The 18,755-nt window shown below is 36.2% G+C and overlaps 1 protein-coding gene and 1 pseudogene across 12 annotated transcripts; both read left to right on the plus strand.

Moving 5' to 3' along the window:
- The first annotated feature begins 1,411 nt into the window (after positions 1–1,411).
- LOC141688915 (CENP-B homolog protein 2-like) lies at positions 1,412–3,409 on the plus strand (annotated as a pseudogene).
- Positions 3,410–3,983: 574 nt separating this feature from the next.
- LOC141690292 (uncharacterized) lies at positions 3,984–17,853 on the plus strand. 12 transcript variants are annotated; one of them, XM_074495008.1, is made up of 10 exons: positions 3,988–4,370; positions 12,263–12,711; positions 13,305–13,533; positions 14,178–14,235; positions 14,404–14,464; positions 14,590–14,654; positions 15,680–15,830; positions 16,073–16,167; positions 17,368–17,419; positions 17,514–17,841. In XM_074495008.1, the coding sequence occupies exons 3-7, from the start codon at positions 13,428–13,430 to the stop codon at positions 15,750–15,752; spliced, it is 363 nt and encodes a 120-aa protein (XP_074351109.1). In that variant the 5' UTR covers positions 3,988–4,370; positions 12,263–12,711; positions 13,305–13,427; the 3' UTR covers positions 15,753–15,830; positions 16,073–16,167; positions 17,368–17,419; positions 17,514–17,841. The 12 variants fall into 12 exon arrangements, 10 of the variants coding, with proteins under 10 accessions (XP_074351110.1, XP_074351109.1, XP_074351116.1 ...); XM_074495011.1 differs by lacking the exon at positions 3,988–4,370 and adding an exon at positions 14,758–14,868 and having other exon boundaries at positions 12,074–12,711; positions 17,514–17,845; XM_074495012.1 differs by lacking the exon at positions 3,988–4,370 and adding an exon at positions 14,791–14,868 and having other exon boundaries at positions 12,074–12,711; positions 17,514–17,845.
- The last annotated feature ends 902 nt before the right edge of the window (positions 17,854–18,755 follow it).

An 18,755-nucleotide genomic window follows, 5' to 3' on the forward strand; every position in this document is an offset into this window, starting at 1 on the left:
AATGCCAAAACAGCTAATGGATGTTGAATAAATCTGAATGCAACTCAACAAAAGAAGACCAAAGAAGACCTGATGGGAAGACTGATTTTGGTTTCTGCATTTAGTTAAAGTTTTGACATCATCAATCAGAACTTGTGCATAATTTCATAATGAACAAGTTGGGGGAGATTGTAATATATAATAGATGATGTCAAATATTTATGCCTCAGAAGAATGTCAAAGATTACTGGAGCTAATAATATCATCAACATCTATGATCTGAGTATATCAGAAGATCAGAAGAGTTGAAGGCAGCAGGCAAGAGCAGAATATCAAAGGATGGAAGATTTCTGAATATAAAAGCTGGCTCTTTGTCAAGTTATAGGATAGGGATGTTAGCTAGATATCCTAAGCCAGATTTGCTGAAACTAATAGAGGCTCTAACTGACACCCCCATCCTAGAAGAATTGGAAATACTTGTGCAAATTAAGAACATAATTGAGAAAGAATCAGACAGCTCAGTCTTTACTTAATTATTGTAAACTGTCAAATATTCACTGTACAAGTGTTGTATCAGCTTTTGTATCATTTAATTTTCATTCTTTAACTTGGGATTAGTCTTGTTAACAGACATGAATTTGTGATAAGCAATCTTCTCACAAATTGGGGGAGATTGTTGTGCAAGACATGCCTGTATCTTAACAAGACTAAGTCATACTGACAACCCTAAGATTAGTTGTATTGTAACCTTATTCTGTAATTCATACTTGTAACACTTAATGTCTGTAAAACGTAAATGGAGCAGACTGGAGCATTTTTATCTAAACAGTGTCAAGCCTAAGAATTCTATCTGGAAGAAGATCAAGAAGATCATGCCTCAGAAGAATTATGAAGAAGCTTGGAGTTGAATAAATATGTTTGGTGTAAAACATTCTAAGTCAAGATCTCTACAAGTCACATAATTAGTGTTATAGAGAAATCATTCGAGAACTCCAGAATGACTTATCGAGAAGTCATTTAAACTCCAGAGAGTACCGACGGATGAATAACATATACCCGACGGATGAGCAATATCTACTCGACGGATGAGTAATGTCTACTCGACGGATAAGCCATCACTACTCGACGAATAAACAACATCCACTGGGTGTAGAGAACTCATGAATTGTCTGTCGAGAACTCAGAGATATCGACAAGTATACATTCATTAGAGAACTCTGAGTTATCGATAAACCAAAGTCCATTAGAGAACTCTGAGTTATCGATAAACCAAAATTTACTAGAGAACTCAGAGTTGTCGATAAGTCAAGTCAACAATAAAGTTTCAGAGATATCGACAAGCCAACATGCCTGTCGAGATGTCGAGTTCTCTACAGCTTAACTGGAGATCTCGAAGTGAAGAAATTTCTCCAAGTACAGAATTGCAGAACAGTTCAAGATCCAAGGTTGTAAATCAACAAACAATTCACACAGCTGGATTGACAAGTCTACAAAAAGCAGTTTGAGAGATGTGCAAGATCAATGACAAAGATTAACTGACAGAGGAGATTAAAGTAAACATGGGATGCTAAAGATATGCTAAGACAGAAATGGAAGATTTGCTTTTCTATAAATAGAAATGACAAGTGACAGTTTAGAAAAGCTAATAGCATGTTTATTATCCACTGTGTAAACCAACAGTTAACTGAGTTATAAATTTAACACTGGTCCTCTAGTTAAGTAGAACAATCAGAATAGAAAATTGTGTGTTCTCTCTCAAGAAATAAGCTAAGTTCTAAAACAAGAACTTAGAGATTTTGTAGCAAAATACTGCTTGATTTTTAATATAAAATTAAGTGAGTTTTGAAGATCGTTGTTTTACATATTTGCTCAGCTATTTATGTTTAATATTCATTCTACTAAATCATTAACAACTACCAACTGCTAAAGCCTAAGTCGATCGAAAATCAAACAAATAAGCCAAAACACATTCACCCCCCCTCTGTGTTGTATTCATACCTAACAAAAAGTTAGTCGAGGAACAATATCAAACACACTTAAGCGATCAGATGAGTATCTCTCTGCTGAAATAGAGGGAAGCGCAAAGATCAAAAGACACAAACCAGCAAAATATCCTGACATGGAGAAAGTTGTTTATGAGTGGTTTCTCCAGCATCAAGAACGTGTGAATATCACAGGAGAATTAATTTTGCAGAAGGCAAGAGAAACAATGAAACTCTTGTACCCTCACAATGATTCAAATTTTAACTTCTCTATAGGATGGCTTGGGAAATTCAAGCAGCGGCATGGCATAAAGTCATTTCATCATTTTGGCGAGAGTGGGTCTGTTGATGTACAAGACATGGAGCAGAAATTGGTATCGATTCGGGAGAAAATTGATCAATTCCCTGTAAAAGATATTTTCAATATGGATGAAACTGAGTTGTTTTATAGGCTACAAGATGATCATTCACTGGCAACAAAATAACTTGAAGGAAGAAAACAAGATAAAGAAAGGCTTATGATAGTTATTTGTTGCAATGAAGATGGCTCTGAAAAAATCCCTCTATGGATTATTGGGAAATATGCAAAGCCTCGTTGCTTCAAGAATGTCAACATGAATAGCTTGGATTGTCACTATCGAGCTAACAAAAGTGTGTGGATGACTATTGTGCTTTTTGATGAACATGTTCATTCATTTGACCAAATGATGCATGGTAGAAGAGTTCTGCTTGTTATGGATAATTGTCCAGCACATCCAAAAAATATTGAAGGGCTAAGAAATGTTGAATTGTTCTTATTTCCACCCAACATGACATCAAAGATTCAACGTTGCGATGCTGGGATAATAAGGGCTTTCAAGATGCATTATCGTAGAAGGTTTTATCGTAAAATATTGGAAGGTTATGAGGTAGGACAATCTGATCTATGGAAGATAAATGTCCTTGATACTATCAATTTAGCAATCCCAGCTTGGACGATAGATGTTCGAATAGAAACAATAGCGAATTGTTTCCGACACTGTAAAATTCGTTCAGCTAGTGACGTTGCAAGAAATTTGGATGAACCCACTTTTGATGAAGAAACTCAAGACCTCGAGACTATGATCAATTAATGTGGCTATCGTAATAAGATGGATATCAACAATCTAATGAACTACCCAGGTGAAAATGAAGCATGTTTGGAGGTTCAGAGTTTAGAAGATATTGTGGGTACTATCATTGAGGACAATACAAATGATGACGGCGAAGATGATACAGTGTCTTTGGAGCCTCTTACGAGAAAGGAAGCTCTTATGGCGTCGAATACTTTTCACAACTTTATGATATAATACAAAAATATAACACCTAAGTTATTGGATGCAATAAGAAAAGTTAGAGATGAGCTCCAAATAGGCTTGAACTTTAAAATAAAACAGACAACTATTGAATCATATTTCAATAAGATGTAATATATTTTTTCAGTTCCTATGAATTATTAATTTATGATTTTCTTGGGACTGAAAACTATAAAGGGATTTCCCGAAAAATTATTATCTTATTATTTTATCGAGTTTTTCAATTTTTTACATTGGCCCAAGTCGGGACTAGACAAATTTATTATTTTAGAGAGTTTATTAATTTAACGAGTATTAATTTAAAGAGTTTCTACTGTACTTCATCAATTTTATTAATTGACGTATCTGTTGTATATCAAGTAACAAAAATGTTTTATCTTCTGATATATCATTGTACCGAATGAGATTAAAACTAGAATTGAAATCTTTAATTTTTTTTGAAAGTAATGTATTCGAATTGAAGTATAATTAGGAATGTCCTAGAATAAAAACTATATATGTAATACGAATCAGATTAGAATTAAAATTGCAATTCTTAATAATTTTTTTAAGTATAATTAGGAATCGTCCTAAAATACAAACTGTATATACAAACACGCGTACGGGTATACCGAATCATATTAGAACTAGAATTGAATTGCTTAAATTTTTTTAAAGTAACGGAGTATAATTCGGAATTGTTCTAAAATAAAGCCTATATATATAAACACACGCACGTGAACATCCCATTGTGGTAAAGTGGTAAGAAGGATGAAGAGGTGCACAAAAAAAGATAAAGAGGAGAAGAAGAACACTAGCAAAAGTATAAAGATGAAGCAGTGTTCGAAAAAATTGAAATCATGGGCAGATTTGGATTTGGATTTGTTGGGAGAGATAAAAAAGAAGCTTTACTGGGGAGATGATGTTCGATTCGGTGGTGTTTGCAAGACTTGGCAAGCAGCTGAGCATGAAAAAAGAGCTGGTGATGTTTTACCTTGGTTGTTATTCCTTTCTCGAAATCCAGATGTTAATAAGGTCTCGTATGATTTGTATCAACCCAACAATCTACATCCAGACCAACCACTTATTTCTGGAGGTATTCAACTCAATAAGTTTTTTGATTTATCTCGTATTCAACAATTAAGATCAACTATTTATCTTGATGGATATTTGCTTGTCTCTTGGTATTATATTCATCGTACTTGCACACATTTTTTATTAGTCTCCATTTTAACTAATAAGGCCACTACACTCCCTCAGTTTAACCATCCCCCTTGTGCTCCTATCCAATCTGCTTTTAAAGTTTTCGAGGCTGTTTCTGTTGAGAAACTCACTAACAAGTAAAGCAACATAGAGGCAAGTGTATAAAGAATTTAACAAGTTTAGGCCAAGACCACAGTTAACAAAACAAAACATGCAGGTAAATAAAATCAGTAACTGAAATAACGTAGAGAGAAAGAAAGATGTACCCAAAACCATAGCTTTCAACAGTGACTGAAATAAAGGTTTACAGATACAAAACGCCAAGAAAATGATTACAGCTGAGTCACCAGGCCTTGCTCGAAGTCCTGGCTGCTCTTGAAGAGATTATTGCCCCCTACCTGCTGCGTTTGGGATGTGCGCAATATCTCCACCAGGATAAAACAGCTCGGAGTTTATGTTAACAGCAGCAACAAAACCTCCACTTCGACCAGCACCTCAGTTGCCGGAAAAAATCAGCACTTCAGGACTTATGGGAGAGAAATACAGAGAGGTTGAAGAGAAGAGATAAGAATGTAGTGTATCGTATTCATTCAGTTTAGCCTCTATTTATAGGAGAGGAAAAATGAAACTGTCCACACACTTAATGTCTGAATTAAACTGCTCCATTAATGAAAAAATCAAAACTGATCAGATTTTGAATTCATAAATGAAAAAATCAAAACTGAACAGCTTTTGAATTTAAATTATTTGTAACAGCTTTTCACATTAACACCCACATTATTATCAGAACTTAAGTTAAATTCTGATTTGACTCATCAGTACTTAAGTTCTGATTCGACTCATCAGTACTTAAGTTCTGATTCTGATATCAGAACTTGTTAAGTTCTGATTTTATTCATCAGTTCTTAAGTTCTGATTCTTATATCAGAACTTGTTACAGATCAGATTATTTGCAGGTTCAATATATTTAGACTACTTAGCCTATTTCAGAACCCAGCCCAATAATCCAATCACCGATAAATAAATTCGAATTAAAATAATTCTCAAATAAATAAAATCCTCGCCCAGGTCGCCTCGCGTACGCGAGACGCCGAGACATTCGCCCAAATCGCCCTTCGACCCGACCCGACCCGGTCCGGTGCGGTGCGGTGCGTGGCGGGGCGGGGCGCGCGTGTGTGTGTGTGAAGCACACAACAACACAATGGACCATCACACACCTTAGTAGTTGTATACTACTCATGTGGGTAATACCATATAAAGCACACAACCCCCTTTATTTATTTCAATGTGGGACAAACATTCTCAAATTTTCCAAGCTTTTCCAAGCTACTTTCATCTCTCATTTCATATGGATTTCATTAAGAAAATTCTTAAAACCATACATGAAAATTTAAGTTCAAATATCATTGAACAATTTCCAATCATTAGATTTTAGGATTAACATCAAGAACATAATTAAATTAAGCTCTAAAATCCTAATTTTCTAACAATCCCCCACAAATCCATACAGAAATGTGATCAATTTCCCATCATGACTTGTTTTTCAGAGTCGGTACCCTTCCGGGTTTGAACCCTCCTAATTCCTCTACTTCAATGGCTATCGGACTCAGATGGAATGTTTCACCTTGAATCTTAATTCGTTTAGTATAACCATATTCCATAGACGACGACAAGTCAAAGGTTATGGTGCCAATCTACGGCTTTGAGACATTAATGGTCATGTCTCGATCCTGTTCGTCGAATGCTTCAAGGATTAACCCTATCCTCTAATTGCGACCACACAATTACATTCGCTTAGCTGGGCATCTCCAGAGATATACTGCCTCTATCTCGTCAAATGACTTGATCCCATTCAGAGTTTCAACACTCTTGCTTTTCTGGCAGTGTCAGTACCTTCTAGGTTTACAGGGGATAGACTCAGATACTATAGTATCATCTATGTAGCAAAGGTACTACCAACTCATCCTTACAGCTTGTTATTACCCATTGAATACACTTCAAGGGATCTCCTCTCATGTGTATTGGGTTCCCACTGTTGATGAATTATGATGGGTTGACAATCCCATCCCCAACCTTGACTTAAGGACCACTGCAGGTTCCAGTCCTTTAGTAAGAGGATCAGCTATATTATTCTGAGTTCCTATGAACTCTATAGCTATGATCCTATCAGTCACTAAACCCCTTATAGACTTGAGTCTAACTTGGATGTGTCTCTTAGTTTTAGCATTATGCTTTTTACTGCTAATCTTGTCGATAGTTGTTCGACTATCACAGTGAATAGCAATAGCAGGAAGCGGTCTGCTTACTACAGGTATTGCAGACATAAGTCCATGTAACCATTCAGCCTCCGTCCCTGTGGCATCAAGTGCACACAACTCAGCCTCAAAAGTAGACCGAGTAACAATAGTCTGTCTGCTTGACTTCCAGGATATTGCTCCACCAGCCAAGGTGAACACGTATCCAGTCACTCCATTGGAACCAGACTTCTTAGCTATCCAACTTGCATCACTGTACCCTTCAAGCACACCAGGAAATCTCCTGTAGTGTAAACTAAGGTACATTGTGCCTTTTAGATATCTAAGTACTCTATCAAGAGCATCCCAATGAGTTCTGTTTGGACAGCTTGTATATCTCGCCAATTTAGACACAGAATATGAAATATCTGGTCTAGTACAGTTAGCAAGATACTGCAAGCTCCCAATAATCTGAGAATACCTTAACTGAGACACAGGCACTCCTGAAGTATTCTTGACAAGGGCAACTTTCGAATCATAAGGTGTACTAGCGATTCTACACTGTGAATAACCATATTTCTCAAGTATAGATATCTCTATATAATGAGATTGAGTCAAGGTTATTCCTTCAGTGGACTGAATCAATTTGATTCCAAGAATCACACTTGCCTCACCCATATCCTTCATTTCAAAATGCCTTTTCAAGAATTCTCTAGTCTCGTTAATAATCTCAATATTGGTTCCAAACAATAAAATATCATCCACATATAGGCACAAGATAACACACTCATTACCTTTAACTTTAGTGTAGACACACTTATCACTTTCATTAATCTTATAACTGAAAGGCAATATAGTTTCATCAAACTTTTTATGCCAATCTCTGGGAGCTTGTTTCAAGCCATAGATGGACTTGATCAACTTACATACTTTCCTTTCATTGCCTGATGCAACAAATCCATCAGGCTGATCCATATAAATCTCTTCCTCAAGTTCACCATGAAGAAAAGCTGTCTTTACATCCATCTGATGAATGATAAGACCATGGACTGAAGCCAATGCTATAAGCATTCGGATTGTTACCATTCTTGCAACCGGAGAGTATGTATCAAAATAATCAATTCCTTCCTTTTGCTTAAAACCCTTAGCTACCAGTCTAGCTTTGTACTTATCTATTGAGCCGTCAGGATTCAACTTCCTTTTAAAGACCCATTTGCACCCAATAGTAGAACACCCAGGAGGGAGATCAACCAACTCCCATGTTCCATTGGAAACAATAGAGTCAATTTCACTCTTGACAGCGCCCTTCCAGTGCCTTGACTCAGAAGAATCCATAGCTTGCCGGAAAGTTAAAGGTTCGTCCTCGATATTGTAAGTGATGAAATCACCTCCAAAATCCTTGACTATTTTTGCACGCTTACTTCTCCTTGGTTCCTCTAATTCCTTAGGAATAGAGCTACTACTAGGTTCCGCCCCCACATTTGTCATCTTTTCCACATGATCAGGAATAGAACTTGATGTGTGAGTAGGATCTTCCTCAGAAGTCGTTTCAGGTATTCCAGTCTTCATAGGGTAGACATCCTCAAAGAATGTCGCATCTCGAAATTCAACTATCGTGTTTGCCACTATACCATCTATGTCAGATTTTAACACTAAAAATCTCATAGCTGTAGTGGTTTCAAGATAACCCAGAAAGATACAGTCAACAGTCTTTGGACCTAGTTTCTTTCTCTTGTGTTCAGGAACAAGCACCTTAGCAAGGCACCCCCACACACGAAGATACTTAAGACTAGTCATCCTGCCTTTCCATAACTCCAAGGGTGTTTTATCCATGTGTTTCAGAGGGACTCTATTCAAAATATGGCAAGCCGTATTTAGAGCCTCTCCCCACATGTATTTAGGCAACCCAGAGTTAATAAGCATACTATTAATCATATCTTTAAATGTTCTGTTCTTTCGCTCAGCAACCCCATTAGACTCAGGTGTGTATGGTGGAGTAACTTCATGAACTATACCATTGTTTGCACAAAATTCATTAAAAGCATTACTCGTATACTCACCACCTCTATCAGATCTCAATCTTTTAAGTAACTTACTAGTTTGTTTTTCTACTTCAGTTTTATATATAATGAATTTACTAAGTGCTTCATCCTTATGTCTAAGTAAATAAACATAACAATATCTACTACTATCATCTATAAAAGTAATGAAGTATCTAAACTGGTCCTTGGTCAACACACCACCAAATTCACAAATATCAGTGTGTACTAAATCTAACAAGTCTGAATCCCTAACAACATTATGAAAAGGTTTCCTTATCTGTTTAGCAGACACACATACTTGACATTTAGAATTCTTTTCTATGGTATATTTTGGAATCAACTCTAAGTTCATCATGTTCTTAAGAGCACCAAAGTTTAAATGACCTAGTCTAGCATGCCATATATTTGAGGATTCAATACAATTAACAGTAGGAATAACATTATTATTCAAACTTCCCAAAACGGGATCCGCATTAATAACAAATAAACCATTTGACAAGTAACCCTTGCCAAAGAATGTACCAGTGTGAATAAGAACTACTTTATTACACTTGAACGAAATTTCAAAACCACTAGAAACTAAACAGCTTCCACTTATTATATTTCTACGCATGTCGGGAACATGATGCACTCTCGTCAGAGATAGAATACGTCCTGAAGGGAACTTCAGATCCACGTTTCCAACTCCATGTATTTGAGCAACACTAGCATTCCCCATCTTCACAGTCAAGCTATGACTCTGTTGATAAGATACAAATAAACTAATATCAGCACAAATATGTACATTAGCTCCAGTATCTATCAACCATTCATTTGACAGATAGGTAGAAAATATCACAGGGTTGTAGGATACATACCGGTCAACGTTGGTTTCAGAAGCCGTAGCCTCACCAACAACCATGTTCACTACAGGCCCACTTGCGGTTCCAAGCACAACATTTGCTTGTGCTACCTCGGTTTTCTTCGCTTTCTTCGTAGGGCAGTCCTTACTCCAGTGCCCAACCTGCCCACAAGACCAGCATGGTTTGTTTGCCTTGGGTTTCTTGGCCTTGTCCTTGTCACTCTTAGGTTTATTACTATTAGCTTTCTTAGCAAAAGCCTTCCTCTTTTGTCCTACAGTTACTATGTTTACCTTCGAGGTACCGTGTTCAGTTGGCATCACATGTCCCTGTTTGGACTTGTGTTGTTCTTGCACCGAGATGTCCAGCATAAGGTTGGTCCAGGTGATCTCTCCTTTCTGTCTTTTCAGGGAGAGAGAGAACTCTTCCCAAGACTTCGGGAGCTTTTCAATCACACTCATCACCTTGAACTTCTCCGGGAGATTCATTCCAGACTCCTTCAAAGCATGCACTATCATCTCGAACTCATGCACCTGCTCAGTCATGGACTTATTGTCCACCAGCTTGAACTCGAGGAACCTTGCCACAGAATACTTTTCTAGACCTTGTGAGTCAGTATTATGTGTCTGGTCCAGCTTCTCCCATAAGAGTTTTGCAGAGTAGGCATCAGAAGAATAGACATCAAACAAAGTGTTTGTTAGTGCCGCCAGAATGGCCGCCCTAGCCACTCCATCCTTCTCAGCCCACTTCGCAAAAGCCTTAACTGTGTCAGCCTTCTCTTGATCCACTACTGGTTTCTCATATTCCACAACCGGCCACAGACCCTTTATAGTCAACCACAACTTCATCCTTTTCTGCCAGCGAGAAAAGCCAATGCCACCGTTGAATTTCTCCGGTAAACCGGTTAGTTCAACAGCTTGTGGGAAACTATAGGTGGTCCAATCAATGGCCCCAGCAATTACACTCGAACTGCTACCACCACCAACGATAACCTCACTTTCGTTAACCATTATGCTAAATTCTAAATAACCAATAATCTCTTCAAGAATGTTGAGAAACTCACTAACAAGTAAAGCAACATAGAGGCAAGTGTATAAAGAATTTAACAAGTTTAGGCCAAGACCACAGTTAACAAAACAAAACATGCAGGTAAATAAAATCAGTAACTGAAATAACGTAGAGAGAAAGAAAGATGTACCCAAAACCATAGCTTTCAACAGTGACTGAAATAAAGGTTTACAGATACAAAACGCCAAGAAAATGATTACAGCTGAGTCACCAGGCCTTGCTCGAAGTCCTGGCTGCTCTTGAAGAGATTATTGCCCCCTACCTGCTGCGTTTGGGATGTGCGCAATATCTCCACCAGGATAAAACAGCTCGGAGTTTATGTTAACAGCAGCAACAAAACCTCCACTTCGACCAGCACCTCAGTTGCCGGAAAAAATCAGCACTTCAGGACTTATGGGAGAGAAATACAGAGAGGTTGAAGAGAAGAGATAAGAATGTAGTGTATCGTATTCATTCAGTTTAGCCTCTATTTATAGGAGAGGAAAAATGAAACTGTCCACACACTTAATGTCTGAATTAAACTGCTCCATTAATGAAAAAATCAAAACTGATCAGATTTTGAATTCATAAATGAAAAAATCAAAACTGAACAGCTTTTGAATTTAAATTATTTGTAACAGCTTTTCACATTAACACCCACATTATTATCAGAACTTAAGTTAAATTCTGATTTGACTCATCAGTACTTAAGTTCTGATTCTGATATCAGAACTTACAAGTTCTGATTTTATTCATCAGTTCTTAAGTTCTGATTCTTATATCAGAACTTGTTACAGATCAGATTATTTGCAGGTTCAATATATTTAGACTACTTAGCCTATTTCAGAACCCAGCCCAATAATCCAATCACCGATAAATAAATTCGAATTAAAATAATTCTCAAATAAATAAAATCCTCGCCCAGGTCGCCTCGCGTACGCGAGACGCCGAGACATTCGCCCAAATCGCCCTTCGACCCGACCCGACCCGGTCCGGTGCGGTGCGTGGCGGGGCGCGCGTGTGTGTGTGTGAAGCACACAACAACACAATGGATCATCACACACCTTAGTAGTTGTATACTACTCATGTGTGTAATACCATATAAAGCACACAACCCCCTTTATTTATTTCAATGTGGGACAAACATTCTCAAATTTTCCAAGCTTTTCCAAGCTACTTTCATCTCTCATTTCATATGGATTTCATTAAGAAATTTCTTAAAACCATACATGAAAATTTAAGTTCAAATATCATTGAACAATTTCCAATCATTAGATTTTAGGATTAACATCAAGAACATAATTAAATTAAGCTCTAAAATCCTAATTTTCTAACAGTTTCCACCTGCCCTGCTTCTCCACATTGTGTGTTTTTAGCTCTCCATGTTTCCGATAATCATCGCCATTGGTCCATTGGCATTTTTCGCCACGGTGATACACAATGGACTAGTACTGATTTTCGTTTTGAAGAGTCTTTGGAGCCGTGCGAGGATAATGTTGTGTTCATTCAAGGACTTTTCTATTTTCTCTGTTACGATCAACGACTTGCTTCCTATGACATTGCTTCCAAGGAATTAAAAGTTCACTCCTTTTTAACTCCAATTTATTATGCGGGCATTTACAGATTCTTCGACTTAGACGGGGAGCTCATGCTTATGTATTATGACATCAAAGTTCGCAAACATTTTCTTTCAAGCTATGATTGGTCACAAAACTTTGGGTTCCTCTAAAAGACTTAGGTGATCGTTCTTTGTTCCTTGACAGTTATTCTGTTTATGTTGATACCATAAATTATTATCGAGTATCACCCAACAAGATATATATCCTAAAAGATGACACCTGCTATGTTTATTCTTTTGAGAATGGTCAACTGTTGAAATCTTATTCTTCCGGACTTAGAAACTGGGATGGTCTAGATTATACTTCAGAATGTTCCCTGTGGGTTGCACCTCCTGATTTTTTGCCGAAATAAGGTACCATCCGAGAGAAGATGACGACGGGAGGATACAATGGTCGTAGGCTAATTAAAGAAATAGTTCAATGAGAGATGCAAGTGATCCTGAGTTCGTCAAAGTATGTGTTCGTGATAGTTTACCGATTTATGTTTTATCGAAACACTGAAGGCCTTGTCTTTATTTTAAAGTGTACTTTGTACTATTGGTATGTCTCATGTAATTCAAAAATTCTGCAGTTAAATGCTACATGTGTTTTTGTGCCTTTGTTTTCCTAATAAATGTGCCACCTGTCCATCTCTACTCATAGTTTATAGGACTTGAGAAGTCTTCTCATTGCCTAGATGATAACAGGGTTTTAACTAAAAAAGTATACATTAGTAACTGCTTAGCTTTGTTACTAGGGGGGTTCATGTATGCGAAGTTTAAAAATGCTTATGCTGTTCATCATTTTTAGTCATGGTCTTGAAATTATCCTTCATATTACTTTAGTAAGCTGCTACCTCAGAGTTCTAGCTGTTAAAAATACAGACTTTTAATATTTGTTACACAAGCTTTGTCTATCCTTGCTTGCAAGATGTGTACGTCCAAAACACATTAGGATACATTACTGCCTGTTATCAGTCTAAGCCTGTATTTCCCCATCGGCCATTACCTCTTAAGAAGCTAGATTCTGCGTGAATTTTGATATATGTCTGTGTGTGTGTGAAAAAGGCTAGGGTAACATAAAGCAGGACTGGTGGCGCCATTACAAAGCTGAATTGCTTATCTTGTGTGTATATATATGAAAAAAATCCAAAAGGTTAAGCAATTCAGTGCTCGTTAAGCTTGTTTGATATGGACAAGGATCCTGACGAGATTCTGAACAAAATCATGTCTATCCTTGGTCGATCTCCACTTTGCCAAAAACTTGTGCATCCACAGTTCACCAATTTTTCTGCAGGTTTGTGCACATCAGAGAAATATCTATATCTGCATGTTGATTAATATTTGTTGAATTTTTCAAGTGTTCCAAGCTTGTGGGTCAGCAATGCAGTATCATTCTTAGGTCCTACAGTTTTCATCCTGCACTAGTAGCTTAGATCTTTAACATCAACTGCAAGGTCAGGATCCAGATACTGTGTGAAATGATGTGCTGATCATTAGTATTTAGTTCTATATTTATTAGTTTTTGTCCAGGTGTTGTCTATGTTAGAAATCTAAAACTTTATAATTTGATTTAGTTCTATTCCTAAAAACTAATAAATTTCATTCTAAGCATACAATTCTGTGAAACGGTCCCATCAGATTTTTATTCAATACGGCAAATACGAAGTAGAATCATTAACATTTACATCACTGAAAAATATTATTGTCTATGAAATGGTATTGTAAGGTAAACAAATGATTGAAATAACACATCATTTTAATATGATGTGTTACTAATACCCTGGCAATGAGGTCATATACATTTAGTAGGATATTATAGTTTATTAAGGTGGAATTTCAGCATATACATTGAATAGCATTGTCTAAATGTGAATTGTTGTTTGTTGCTGTGGCCTGGGATGTTATCTGTGATGACTATACTAATCTTGTTTTATCCAGTGCTCGTTTTTACCTATAGTTGCCAACACTGCATGGTGATTAACCACTTTAATAAAAGGTGACTGCAACAGTAAACACAGTAATGTTATCTACTCAAAGTGTTAATTATTAAATTGTATGCACTTCCTTGCTGCTTCCACTTGTGGATTTATAATTTATTAGTGTTACATATTCACAATTTACCTTTTGTGTTTATCTAAATTGTACTTGTCTTATACATTGCCAGTGCCTTGATTGCGTGTCATGATTGTTGCGGATGTACCCTTTTTGCATTTGAATTCTCATCGGTAGGTTTCTTTGCTTGATTCACAGGTATATTTACTTTTCGGATTATAAAAATTATTCTGCAAGGCATTTAATTAGATGTTCTCAAGCAATATGGAACTGATTTATGACTCTTCCTGAACTGCAGTCTTTTTTGGTAGAATTTTTGGACTGTGTGCTTTCATGTCGCTTGAGCAACTTCTTGTGCAACAGGTATATGCATATTCAAGGACTTCTCTTAGATACAATTTTTTCTCACGTTTCCTTTCTCTATTTTATAGTCTTATAATTTGCTGAATGAGTTTAATATATGTAGTATGCAATTTCAAATTGCTCGGCATGATTGCAGTTGCTCCTTTTCTCGATTTCGCAGTCAGAGAAACTAAGGATTTAGGTTTCTATGCTCCTGTATGAATATATTTGAGATGTAAGTTTTCGTTTGATGGGGAGTGCAAACAAATATTAAGAAAGATGTTTTATTATATTTATTAATATTTTAATCTATTTGGAATGAATTGATTATAGGCGATCTGGGAATTTAAAAGTATCATTTATATGGTATCTTCTTAATATCATTTTTAAGTGTGCCAAGTGATATATAGTTATTTTAATTTCCAAGTTGGTAAGATTATATTTTCTGTTAGATATCATCATTCCCCGCAATTGAAGTAACTTTTAGTTCCAAGCACTTGATTTAATGAGAGATGTTCCCTCGTTTTGGGTTCCAATCGTGCAAGTACCTCTCTTCTACGGTTGAGAAACCCTAGCCGTTGTGATAGTTGCAGTATTCAATTACCCTACCTCTATCCTCTCTTCTTTTTTGCTACATTTGTTCTAGCTGTTAATCATATTAATCATTTTTTTGCTCTAGTCTTGTTCCCAGCTTCCCTGCATCATTGAATAATCATTGTATTTAGATAATTAAAATTGATTGTATGAATGGATTGTTGTCTTTTTAGACACAGACTGTGTATATCAATTCTTTCTCCCTCAGTTCCATGTCCTAATCACTCTATATGCTGATACAATGGCTCAAATTTGTCAGTTCACATCTATAATTCTTCTATTAAATGTTGGAAATAGATGTTGCAAGTTGCGACAAGAAAATTGTATTCTCCAACCAGTGGAACTTCCTATAGTAAAATTTAGGCTCTTCTTCTGAAACAAATCCCATTGTTTAACAGATCCCAAATTTTCTTTTGGTGTCACTTTATAAATGTTTTGCTTGATAATTTCAGTGTAAAGGAGAGGCAGCAATCCGGCATATCTGACTCCTGTGGGTGCTTATGGATGCATTTGACTGATCTGTGAGAACCAGAAGGAAGTTCTCGCGATATGATGGTCCACCGTTTTTTGCCTAAGAAACTAGACTCCGAGATCTTTCTAATGGTATGTGATTCACTGCCCACAACTTTCTACATGAAAGCAGTTTATTCTGGGAAGCTATACATTCTGCTATATCCAGATTTTTGTTTATCGTGTCATGTTTGCTTCTTCCTTGATTGCTACGTATGCAACTACTCTTCATGCTATATTCTGACATGAAGCAACAATTAAGCTTGCAAGGAGACTCTGAATTCAATCTTAAGTGCTCCTGGCCCTTCATAATACTTTATAGTACTTCCATATAGGTTTGCTCCATCTATGCAAGCGGTGAGGAGAACATGGGTTTAAATATCATGGATAGACAGCAGTGTACGCTTGGCACATATTCTCAGATAGCCAGGTGAGTTGTGAGTTGTGACTGCATGACTAATTTATTTGCGAATAGTCTTGAAGATGTGACCCTATAAGGACAATCATTATGTCGATGCTTATTTCTACAGCCATTCAAAAATAATCGTTAAGCTTCCCATCTTTGATGAATTCCCATGTAGCTTCAGGACAGTGAGTCATGTTGGGCTGATTGAGAGACTTAGACTACTTAAATTTAAACCAGTGGAGATAAACTGATCATGTCTCAGTTTCTTGAAGAGTTCACTACCCTCGGGCTTAGCAGCTTTTCATTTGTACATAAGTTGATATATTAAAGATGTTGTTTTCCTGGATGTTGTCATCGAGTCCTCTGCCTTTTTTGGAGGCGGTACCACTACTCACCAGGCTCCTCCCCCTCCCCCCTTTTTCTTTTTACTGCTGCTGCTGCTAATTTTGTTGCAGTGCCTTCCATTTCTTTTTTCTATTTTTGTTCTTTCCTCCAGCACTAAACTCTCGGAGGCTCGCTGATTATTCATTTTGTCACTGTTGATCTTCATTTCACATGCTTGCTTCTGTGTAGAGCACTGCAATGCCATTTTTCTAAGCTCTCCTGGAATTGTTGGAATCTGTGGTCTGAATTGTTCTGAATTTAGTGAGTATGATCAACTAACAGAAGTCATCAAAAAATTTAGTAATCAGGAGAGTGATCGGAGTGGAGTGCGAGAAGACCTGGGACTTTGCAGCGCTGGAGTGTCAACATCGCTATTGATTTGTTCAAGAATAAGCATTCATCAACCTATTTAATTTTTTTGTTTAAGAATAAGCATTCATCAACTTTTTTTCTTACAACTCTTATAATTTTTTTGTTTAAGAATACGCATTCATCAACTTTCACTTGCACTGTAACAGCATTGACCGGAGACTGGGTTGAATCTGGTTAGGTGGCTGTACACTTGAAATAACCAGTGACTTGTCTAACCGGCATATGATTAGCTAGATATCTATTACAGTTTCTCGGCAACTTTACGTTATTTCATCTGCATAACATAGTAGCCTTAATCCTCTGGTTTAATCTTTATAACTTGCCTTTTCAAATCTTCTATTTTGATACTAATTCATCAAGGTGGATATATGGATTATGTCCTGGTTACTACTTACTAGCCTTGCGCAGATACGATTAATATATAATATGAAATAATAGATCCTTCTCAGCATTACTTTTCCCTGACAGGAACTGGGTGACTCTGTACAACATATGTCATGTGTTGTCCATCCCCTGCACGGTACTGTATGTTATATGCATTTGATGTATCTGCGTTTCTTACTTTATTCTTTATTTTTTGCTAAATATTTGTGATTCACTTTATGGTTATTTAGGTAAACAAGAGATCCTATAAGTGGTTTTGCTACTGCTGGGAAGGGCTTTCCCGGAGATTTAACACCCAGGTTTGGAGACAGAAAGTTTTCATTTGCTTTGTCATGTAAATTGCATTCAATAGATGATGTGACATTTGTTTCTATTCTGCTAAATCTGTACGGAATATATATATATATATATATATATATATTTTCATATGTCCTTCTACATTCTCTAATTTTGAGCATCTCTCAAATTAGGGATTATGTACTGACAAACAATAATCCCAGCAAAATAAATAGCTTGTGGACAAGCCAAGCAAAGTTGCAGCGAGTATCAAACCACCAAACAAATAGGACAACAATATTAAACCCATCCGAAATAGAATTGACACCGTTGAAATCCATATTTCCACCCTCTCTTCTTCGGAGTCGAATTCAGTAAGGGTCAGAAGAGAAACAAACCCTACTCGAAATGATTATTAAAATTATTAATCAAAATTTATTTAATATTATTTTTGTATATAAATATTATTTTTATTATATTTTTAATTTATTTTTTTAACTTTTTTTTTTACCAATAATGTCATTTTTTGATCAATTAATCCAACTTTTTTATAAATTAATCCAATTATCAGCCGATTTTTGTAAAAAAATATTTCTGATTTGAATTTCATTTATCATTTTGCCGGCCAGGATTAACCTAGTTAATCACCAATTCTTAGAACGAAAGTTATGATTGATCTGACGAACCGTAACTATTGTTCTCGTAACAAATTCTATTTTCAATTTTTTTGATTACCGCCTTATCTCAGCTTCATATTATTATTAATTGATGCAAATTAAAACAAGCGATTAATCGGGACTAGTCAATATTCAGGGGGCCAACGGTTAAAAATCAGTTCATTTCATCCAATATAATTTTGTTTAAGTAAAATTTGTAGTTATCAACAGCTGGCCATGTAATATTTTTTATTTTTAAAATTCGATTAATAATAAAATAATAGAATAAAAAAAGATTAAAATTAGATAAAGACTAGGTTTTAAAATTGAATCAGAGTTTTGGACCTAAAATTTGGATCAGGTTCTAATATGAATAACTTTTAGGTTAAAATATAGGATTTTGTAAAGTTATAAATATACCCTATTCGTATTCCTCGTTTTTTTATTAAAATTCGTAGGTTTTTTAGGCACAAAAAATAGCAGTCTTGTAAAATTTGTAGAAAATTCATCGTAAGTCGGAATTCGATGATTCTGAACTTT

Source organism: Apium graveolens, chromosome 10 (assembly GCF_009905375.1).
Source record: "Apium graveolens cultivar Ventura chromosome 10, ASM990537v1, whole genome shotgun sequence".
In the NCBI taxonomy this organism is placed as follows: domain Eukaryota; kingdom Viridiplantae; phylum Streptophyta; class Magnoliopsida; order Apiales; family Apiaceae; genus Apium; species Apium graveolens.